Source organism: Cibotium barometz, chromosome 21 (assembly GCF_041138505.1).
Source record: "Cibotium barometz isolate CiBa-2024 chromosome 21, ASM4113850v1, whole genome shotgun sequence".
NCBI classification, from domain to species: domain Eukaryota; kingdom Viridiplantae; phylum Streptophyta; class Polypodiopsida; order Cyatheales; family Cibotiaceae; genus Cibotium; species Cibotium barometz.
The window spans coordinates 13,965,443-13,974,824 of NC_141066.1; the positions used below are offsets into that span (position 1 = coordinate 13,965,443).

Below are 9,382 nucleotides of genomic sequence, written 5' to 3' on the forward strand. Positions count from 1 at the left end.
CATACATGTTTGATAGGGACCTCAAGCTTTGGCAACTCTCACTATCTCTTACCTTTTAAGGTGCAACAAACTACCAAAATATAAGTGACCAAAGAAGGCATGCCATAGCTCTTGCATTGATGCACTCATAACACGTGTGACAATAGCTAAACAAGTATTATGTGCCAACCTCTCATACATGTCCAACCTGTAAAGCCCATAGCTTAGAGCACAGGATACTACAATGATGTGTCCATCACTTCGGTCATGAACTGTGTTACCATGAGCTGATGGTGGATCAAAGCAAACGAGAGACATGATCAACAAATCTAACCACTAAGCATGCCCTAAGAATGACAGAGTCTCTGATTCTACCTTTGGCTAGTAGTCACTATGAGAAAACGGTTTACCTTTACCTTTTTTATTGGCAGCAAATGCCTTATCTCCCACTCTTATACTAGTTTGGTTTTGCCGAGATTGCTCTTCTTACAAGAGCACCACAACCAACTCATCAAACGTAAGCACACTGAGATACCCTTCATCATCATGAGCCGAAGTATAGATGCAAAACACTGTGGTATAAATCTGATAAAGCTGTGAGAAAAATAGACCAATGAACTGTTCAGATGTTCATCCATACATGCAAGCTGCTCCCTAAATCTCCCTCATTCATATACTCAGACTCTAACAACTTACACAAGTAGGCCACGCGTTCCTCGCGTTACGTACCTGGTAAAGCATAGCAAGCACATCTTAAGCATGCTTGGCAGTTTTACATGAGTGAATACGAGAAATAATGCTTCTTTTCACGAAAAACGCCACCAATGCATATGCCTATGTATCCTTGCCATCCCGCTTGGCTTGTTCCATTATAGGAGGTGCAAAGACAAATGCCATAGTTATATTTGAACTAGTATCACCATCTAAAGTACTTGTACTATTCTATGCCAACGAGACATAGCGTACCTCAATGTGAATGACGACATTCCAAAGCCCTTTGGCAACCAATACATGACATGCCGTATAGGACCACAATGGACAATTGGTCTCGTCAAGCTTATTCTCAACAGTAGAAAGCATCCCAAATAAATCATTGCCTGTCATTTCACACAAATCTCACACAAAATGCACATATCCCAACTATCTACAAGTACTGCCAATGCCCACTGAATGTAATCGAGATTGCTACCAATATATTATCGATGATGAAGGAAACTAGCCCATAGGTGAACTTCAAGCAAAATGCATGCTTTCAAAAAGCTTGAAGAACCAGAGTGCATAAGTAATCTACATCAATGGCCATAACATTTCCTGAAGAAGTCAATTGCATATATTAAAGCCAAAATAACAAACATTTGTCCCCATTCTTTTCTAGATTTTGACATATGAGTCACCAAACATTATTCTGATTTCAGAGTGCCCCCCAGTTACACAATCAGATCTCTTTTATCCCATCCCCTCATGCTTTTTGTATATGCTAAAAGGGATTGGTATATACGAGCTTTAAAAAATATTTGAGGTCTTTTTAACCTTGGACATTCTTGTACATGTTCTTACACATGAATTTTTTTATTAAGAAATCTTTCTATCAGTGCCATGTTGACTGCTTCAATCCATAAATATAATCATAGTCCTTCCTTTTCATAGTTGTCATCGGAACCGCAGCTTGCTGAAACAAACGCATCTGCTGTTCCAAAGATGCACTACCATCAAGATTTACCAAGTGCTCTTTCCCATTGACTCCGACATCTTTGTAGTTGTAGCTGATGATGGTCGGTCCAGTACTGTTATAGATGTTCTGATCTGACCTCCCCCATGTATAGAAGCCATTGGCTCCTCCCAGGTCATCAATGTTCATCACAAATGGTGGTCTCTCAACTGGTGTGTTGGCTCTTGACCTTGCGCCTTGGGAAGACACAACAGTGCCAGTGCCCATTTTAGGCACTGCAAAAGATGAATCAGGTGCCACTGAGATAGGATTATAAGTAAAGCTTGCTGGAAAGGGAACAGGCGTGCATCCAAAAAAGGGACTCGTTCGTGAGTACATCACCGAAGAAGATACTGGTGGATGGATGACAGTTGAACTGTGTGTCGGACCGACAGTGGGTTGGGTCATGGAGCCAATGCAAGGTAGCTCTGACCTGGCCACGTTGACTGTAACAACTGGAAATGAAGTGCATGCTGACTGCCATATGGCCATTTCTCCAGATGTAGCAGGCCCACTTGGTCCATCAAAGGTATAGCTTCTGGTTGCAGATGTGGGAAGATCCACTTGCTCTTGTAGTACTTCATCAGGCCCTTCATTCAAATCAAAATCAAGTACTTTAGCTCTAGCCAAGAGCTTCTGTGGTTTTTCAGAGGGTAGCTGCATTACAGTCTCTAAGATAGAAGTTGTTGAGATCGCTGTCTCAACATGCTCTCCACCACGATTCAAATCCAAGTCAGGTTCACGTGGACACTGGCCAGATAGTGGCCCAGATAGGATGGGACATGTTTTATTTTGACAATCTTCACAAGTCCCCAGGTCAGCCACATTTAAATCAAAGTTGTTAACATTCTTAACTTGATTCACAGAAGGTGCCTTATTATCTGGGGTGGTTTGCATCTTTGCTGGTACATGGCGAGGTTCAGCTGGACGAAACGCACTGGTAGCTGCAGAGCCTTTCCAACCATCACATTTGTTCAAGGAGGAGTTAGATGGGGGCATGAAAACTCCTTTGGTAGCAGCAGTCACAGTAATGGGAGCACTCAAGCTACTCACAGGTTTTGTTGACGCTGTCAAGGCATTAGACGTACTTGTGAAAGGTGTGATGGAAGGCAGACTACGATCTTGCGATAATTCATCTACTGCAAGACCCTCATTCAGGTCGAAATCATGAGGCAAATGTGTCCTAACCGACACCACTGCATTTGCAGGTGGTTGATGAACATCCGACAGAATTGTTGTTGCCGAAGTTCCAGTTGTTTTCATCTTACTGTCAGCATGTTCACATGTGTCAGAAGAGGGCGGCTGGCAAGAGTCATCAGCCTTGTTATGATTCCTAGTTGACAACATTGACACTTTTTCGTCATCGTTGCTCAGATCCCTACTGTTACTGTGGAAAGAAGACAGCACATTCTCATTTCCTGATGCTTGACATGCATCCATAGGGCTTCTAAGGCTGTTTGAATGTGTTGTCTCATCAAGCAAGCCTGCATCCTTTTGTGTATTGACTGTGATGTTGCTAAAGGGGTCCTGATCAGATTCAGAATGAGCCTTGTCAAGTTCTTTATGGTCACCGAGGCAAGACTCTTCATGGTCCACAGCATCAGTTGCTGCATCCGGTAGAGTTATCACCATTCCACCTCTTTTGGATGTTAGAGTAGCAGTGATTGCATTCAGGTGATCAAGCTCCGCCTCAGAGGATGGTGATTGGTTTACATGCTCATCTGCTAGATGATTTGAACCTTCATGTCAGGTATTGGACACAAAGACCGGAACTTGGGAAAAAAAAAAAACAGTGCAAGGGCATTGGGTATAGAAATTATCCAATTTAAAAAAATCAATAGCATGCTCAACTTCTAAGAAAAGGGATAAGCTTAAGACCTGAAGCGTCTTCTTTGAAGCTCATGTCTTTTCTTGAATGGCATGACAAACCTTCCTTGGCCTCTGATGAGGCGCACGTGTGCTCCTGAAGGAGCTCTGATTGTGCAACTATTTCAGCATCTCCTGTACTTTTTGAATCACTCCCTGAAGTAAACAACTATTGTTAGAAGAATGGCCAGTCAACTTTCATTATAGTGTACTTGAAACGCAATTAACAGAATCTCCTATGCTCAACTAGTAAAGGCTTGCATAGAATGAGAGGAGATTTGGGGTTTCAAATGGGTAACATCCAAGCAAAGTCATCTCAACCTGAGGATTGTGGGGGATAAAACCTGCAAGCTAGCCACATCACATAGTGGGTCCAGCTAGAGTTAGCCTTCTGAAGCTGTTGCTATGATGGTGTGATGTCACCTCAAAACTATCCTTCCTTTGAAGTTCTCTGAACATGCTCAGTTTGTTGGGATTATCAAGGGAAACACTAAGGCAGATTACACATAGCCAGAGTGCCCATCGCTCACCTGTCCAGCCAATGCAGATGCAAGCCAACAGTACATGGACGTCTCCCTTTACACACAGGAAAAGGCATTGCCCCTCCTAAATGGTGACTGGGCCCCCACTTAGTGCCCATTAAGTCAGGGAGGATGGGCAGCCAACTTTTGGATGGGTGTGGCAGTCTCTAACAAATCAAATTTTCATCTTGTCTACTATGATTTTGATTTTGTTGTAGGCAGAAGAGGTGTGTGGGACCTATACACTGACATGGGCATCCTTATATGCGTACAGGGGCAAAGCTTGCCCTGGTGCCCACCTCTCTAAAAAAGGCTGCCCACACATAGGCACACATCATTGTTCTCTACCCAGCCCAATGAAAATACTTATGAGCCCAGTTAAGACCCCAAAACACTCCTACAATGACATGCCTCTTATAAACTAATGGCAAAGATCAGATTAATGAACAAACTAGAAATCATCATATACGTAGTGCAGACTATGTGCTAATGTATGTGACCTAGTCCCAAGGCAAGGTAACACATAGCCCAGGCTCTGTGCTAATGCATGTGACCAAGGCCCAAGGTTAGATCCCTTTATGTAGGTGTTTATACACATAGAAGAGGCTTCTTGTTTTCTATCTATGAAGTGGTGAATTTTACCTTGTAGTTCAAAATCCTGTGAGTTTTTACAGCTCTTCTTTGTCATGTCAACTGCAACACCCCCGGTGGCTTTGAAGGCCATCGTTGGATATGTGCCACTTTGTTTATCACTGCAAGAAGACTGGCTAGATATGCATATTTCATTCACACCATCTGTCTTCCCATCCGTGACACAAATTTCTGCTACATTTTCCTCTCTGCTACCAACATCAATACTTTGCAGACAAGAAGAATCCTGTGACAAATTTCCTGTCCTTGTACTCAATTCCGATGAGTGACAGTTTGTTGCTGTACTTTCCTTCGTAGATGCCACATGATGCTGTTGGCTATCACCCATACCAATGTCTATGCATTTGGCATTCTCCATAGAGAAGGTAATAGTCTTTTTATCGGGTCCATTTCTCTTAAGAACTTCATGGCTCAGGGCTGCATTTATACGCAAGTCAGTGCTAGAAGGAACAGCACTGGAGCTACCACTCCTTAGTTTTTTCCTGTACTCATTTGTCCTTTCATTGACAGTAACACCTGTAACACAACCTGCATGCCTGTTTGGCTCATTTTTGTTGGTGCTACTTCCACACTTGAGATCTTTCCCCTCAGGCTTATGGCATTCTAATGGATTTGAAATCTCTTTCTTATGATCAATGGGAGCTACAGTTACTGCAGAGTGCTCATCATTTTCTGTCTCAATTGGACTGTGAATTGAAACAGATGTAATCGAAGAAGAGCATGGATAACCCAAAGTGTTACTCCCATCTTTCTCAGAAGGCACACTTGATTTCTCATGTGGTTTTGTTGCAGTACAGTTCTGGGATGCCGAGGCACTAGATCCGACCCCCACAGTCACGGTGACCTCACTTGAAAGTGCAGTGCTATTCAACTCAGCTGGCATCGTTGTTACCTCAGTAACCTCAGCTGCCTTAGCTGGAGAGAGATCAACTGGAGAAGCCACACAATCCATTCGATCGCTGCGATCAGTGCAACTGTGTTTCATTTCAAAGTCAACTCTTTTCTTCCAAATATCCACCAACTTTCTTGCTTGCTTCTGGATTTCCACATTTCTATGACTGCGCAAATGGTTCACTGACTTTCCTATGCTGCACCCCTTTAATGCTTCCAGATTAACAGGCAACATTTTAAGTGCTTGAAGAATCATCCCTAGTACATCATCCATAGCTTTATCTGCATCCTTTGAGGTTCCATCTCCAGATTTTGCCTTCTGCCCATCCTGAAGCCAATCATCCAGAACAGACACGCCTCCCAACTGAACAAACTGTTGCAAACAGTCCTCTCTCAAAGTTGCAACGATGACGCCTGCAAGTGTGCTTCTTCGAGAAGAAGACTGCTCATGCCGCATGACAAGGATCAGCTGATCAACTGCTGAGAGATTCGTTAATCCTCCATCTGTAGAAACAAAATCTGCACCTTTCACCAGGCACTCACGCTTCTGGGGGCTCTCATACTCTTCACTGCACTGATCTTTTTTGCTGGCATTATGATCTGGCCTTTCCCTTTTCTTAGACTTGCCAGATAAAGGACGTGCACTACGTGCAGAGTCTGCAAGGACGTTTGAGGGTAGCTGGGGCGAATGGGTCCCAGCCGTTGAATGTTGCAAGGCCTCTCCCTCCTGCATCTCTGATTATAACTGATTGTTCCTGATACAAAACAGAACTGCTTTAGGAAACTGTCCGGGGGTCTACGTTCATGCATGACCATGCAGCTTACAATGGATCATGACTATGAATCAATAAAAAGATAAAAGCTTATTAAGTATTTGTGGTGGCTTGTTACAATGTAGCAGACCACATCAAGCCAGGGAATCATAGCAGTGGAACCTTACTCTGCCTGAGAGTATATGTGTGTGTATGTGCGCGTGCACGTGCAAGCATGCACCCCCCTGCAGGCAAGCATGTGCACACGTGTATGCTTGCTCTCTCTCTCTCTCTCTCTCTCTCTCTCTCTCTCTCTCTCTCTCTGACTTTCACCAAAAACAGGCCTTACATAGATGTAAAACGGCAGTTTAGACATGGCATGCTGTTGGTGTGAGGAACGATCATATTCAAAAGGGCGGATAGAGAAGCAGGAAGCATGGGCCTATACCCTCATCTGTATTCTTTCTTATGAAACACTCTGTGAACATGGTTTGCTTTCAAACTATCTCTATCTTTGGTGGAAAGACGATCATAACTTCACTACTTCTAAATATCTATAACCTTGTAGGAGATCCCAAAGAGGAAAATGAAGGCCATGGTTTGGTAATAAGAGTCTTAAGAAATTTGCAATGAAACCGTATACAGGAAAAGCTCTCTCTCTCTCTCTCTCTCTCACAGACACACACAAACATCTACATCCTCTCCCCCCCCCCCCCCCCCGGCCCCCCCTCTTTCTCTCTCTCTCTCTCTCTCTCTCTCTCTCTCTCTCTCTCTCACACACACACACACACACACACAAACAAGTTCTACATACCCCCTTCCGTCTCTCTCTCTCTCTCTCTCTCTCTCTCTCTCTCTCTCTCGATAAGATGAAGGAGCGGAAGTGCACAAGCCTGAGTTCTGTGCTGCTTCAAAGCACCATGAAAAGGGACCTTGACTCTCCTCTGAAACAGAACGTGCCACCTGCTAGCAGCTGGATTACGACGACGGCAGATCTTCAAACAAAGCGATCGGATCAAAAGGAAGAGGGAGGGGGAAAGGGGGAGAGTTAGTACAGAATGGGGGAAAACATAGTAAGGCAACGGGGGAAAATTAGGGTTTCGCAGAAGACCTGGGGCAAGTAGTGCGCTGGGGAAGTTTCCGTCCCTTTTGAGAAGTCTTTTCCGCCATCGCTCTGTGGGCACGTTGAGGAGAGCGACTGATGGCCATTGGCCGCCTCATGTGCTGGAAATGGTGGGACTACCGCGACGCACAGAACAGCGGCCACGTGGGGCCTGGCGCGCGCCGTGATGTCCGGCACTTTGCCGGCATGCGGACAGCCACCCGCCGGTTCTTCGATCTTCCCGCGCAGCCGTGTGAGCCTGCTGTCGTCAGGCTCCTGACTTTTGAGTCGTCGTGGGCCCCTGGCGCACCACCGACCCACAAGCGCTTTTGTGTGAAAACAGCCTAACAGGCATACATATATATATATATATATATATATATATATATATATATATATATACATACATGTATATATGTATTTACACATATACATAGATATCTATCTATATACATAGGTATATATACATACATAGATATCTATGTATATACATATATGCATAGATATATATGTATGTATAAATACATATATTTATGTATTTTATACATACATATATATCTATGTATATATTCTTTCTTATTTGCATAAACATTTTTTTGCAACAAAATCACCCAACTTAGAACCTTACAATTTTGAAGGTTTTTCTTGAGATTTTATAGCTTTTTTAAAGCTAAAATATAACTAAAATGCCTTCAAATAATGAAATTCACAAATTTGGAGAAGTTGAGCTTGCAAATCAAACCCAAGGGGAGCCCTCTCATAAAGGGATTCTGGAGAGCACGGAATAATCTAAAAGCCCTATTGGGGCTTTCTCCCAACCTAAGATTCAAGGCGGACCTCTATCACATGGATTCAGTCTGGTTCTCGGTGGTCTGATCAGATCCCAACAGCATACAAACTCTCAAAAAAAGGAATAGGAACTTGGGGGGACCTGTGGAGCACTCAAGATAATGGATGGTTGTCCCCAAGATTGATGAAGGAAAAGTTTCGACTCAATGAGGTAGATATCAACCTCGTGTTAGCAAGAATCTCTCTGTGGGACAACAATTTGGCAGCCTTCATCCATCACAAAGGCCCATTCAGGATAAGGGCAATCGTATGGAAAGGGAAAGATTCTCTCTAACCTTTCCCCCACTTCAAGAAACTGACCCCCCCCTCCACATTAAGCTAAACTCTAGATGGCACCTTAGTTGGGATAGAAGACAATGGGAGTATAGATTTGGGAAAATCTGGAGCAACATCATCTCCCCAAAAATGTCATGTCTTTTATGGCTAATCCTTCACCAAGCTCTGTTGACCAACGAGAGAGCTCACAAGATTAGTATAGGGGACGGTCAGTGTCCAAGATGTAGGTGCACCCCGAAAACAATCCCTCGCCTCTTTATAACCTGCCCTTCCAATGTGGAGGCTCTGAGATTCTTGTCCAACATAATGGCCCCTGTCCACCCGGAGGATCCAACAAAAACTACATCTATGGGTGGCTGCAAGTAGTATGTAACATTCATTGACCACACGAGGAAAGTGTGGGTGTATTTCCTCAGCTAGAAAGAGATACTTTTAGGAGAAAGTTATGGCCTGTCTTCTTCGGATCCTTGGAATTCTATTAGGGCTTCGTTCCTGTGGACGGTTTGGATAAATAGGAATTAGTGGGTTTTCCAATGTGAACTAGGTAACATGATGCATGGATTGAAGCATTGTCTATCTGTGCAGATGAGATTAGCATTAAAGGAGGCCAAGTCAAGATTGATGAAGGAGATGGCAGAACTAGAAGTAATCCAAAGGGAGAGAATGGACCTAGACCTTATCATTGCCAACAACAATGAGGCAATCGAAGTAGCCAAGGAAATAGAGTCAAACAGGAAAGAAGCTATGGCACTCAACATCCGAGACATTAAGATGATTCAGTTTACCC

The 9,382-nt window shown here is 43.7% G+C and overlaps 1 protein-coding gene across 11 annotated transcripts; it reads right to left on the reverse strand.

The window, feature by feature from the left end:
- Positions 1 to 1,286: 1,286 nt before the first annotated feature.
- Positions 1,287 to 7,732, reverse strand: LOC147626878 (uncharacterized). 11 transcript variants are annotated; one of them, XM_086815414.1, is made up of 5 exons: positions 7,480 to 7,732; positions 7,258 to 7,363; positions 4,717 to 6,371; positions 3,566 to 3,709; positions 1,287 to 3,408 (listed from the first exon to the last, which is right to left on the reverse strand). In XM_086815414.1, exons 3-5 carry the CDS (start codon positions 6,347 to 6,349, stop codon positions 1,568 to 1,570), a joined length of 3,618 nt encoding a protein of 1,205 aa, XP_086671540.1. In that variant the 5' UTR covers positions 6,350 to 6,371; positions 7,258 to 7,363; positions 7,480 to 7,732; the 3' UTR covers positions 1,287 to 1,567. The 11 variants fall into 11 exon arrangements, with proteins under 11 accessions (XP_086671540.1, XP_086671539.1, XP_086671532.1 ...); XM_086815413.1 differs by having other exon boundaries at positions 7,262 to 7,341; positions 7,480 to 7,731; XM_086815406.1 differs by having other exon boundaries at positions 1,287 to 3,411; positions 7,262 to 7,341; positions 7,480 to 7,731.
- Between the last annotated feature and the right edge of the window lie 1,650 nt (positions 7,733 to 9,382).

Coding starts and splice junctions, on each gene's coding strand:
- LOC147626878 (XM_086815406.1), bottom strand. CDS start 6,349: ATGCAGGAGGGAGAGGCCTTGCAACATTCAACGGCTGGGACCCATTCG. Junction 3,710..4,716: donor ACAGGATTTTGAACTACAAG/GTAAAATTCACC, acceptor TGTTTACTTCAG/GGAGTGATTCAAAAAGTACA. Junction 3,412..3,565: donor CTTCAAAGAAGACGCTTCAG/GTCTTAAGCTTA, acceptor CAAATCATCTAG/CAGATGAGCATGTAAACCAA.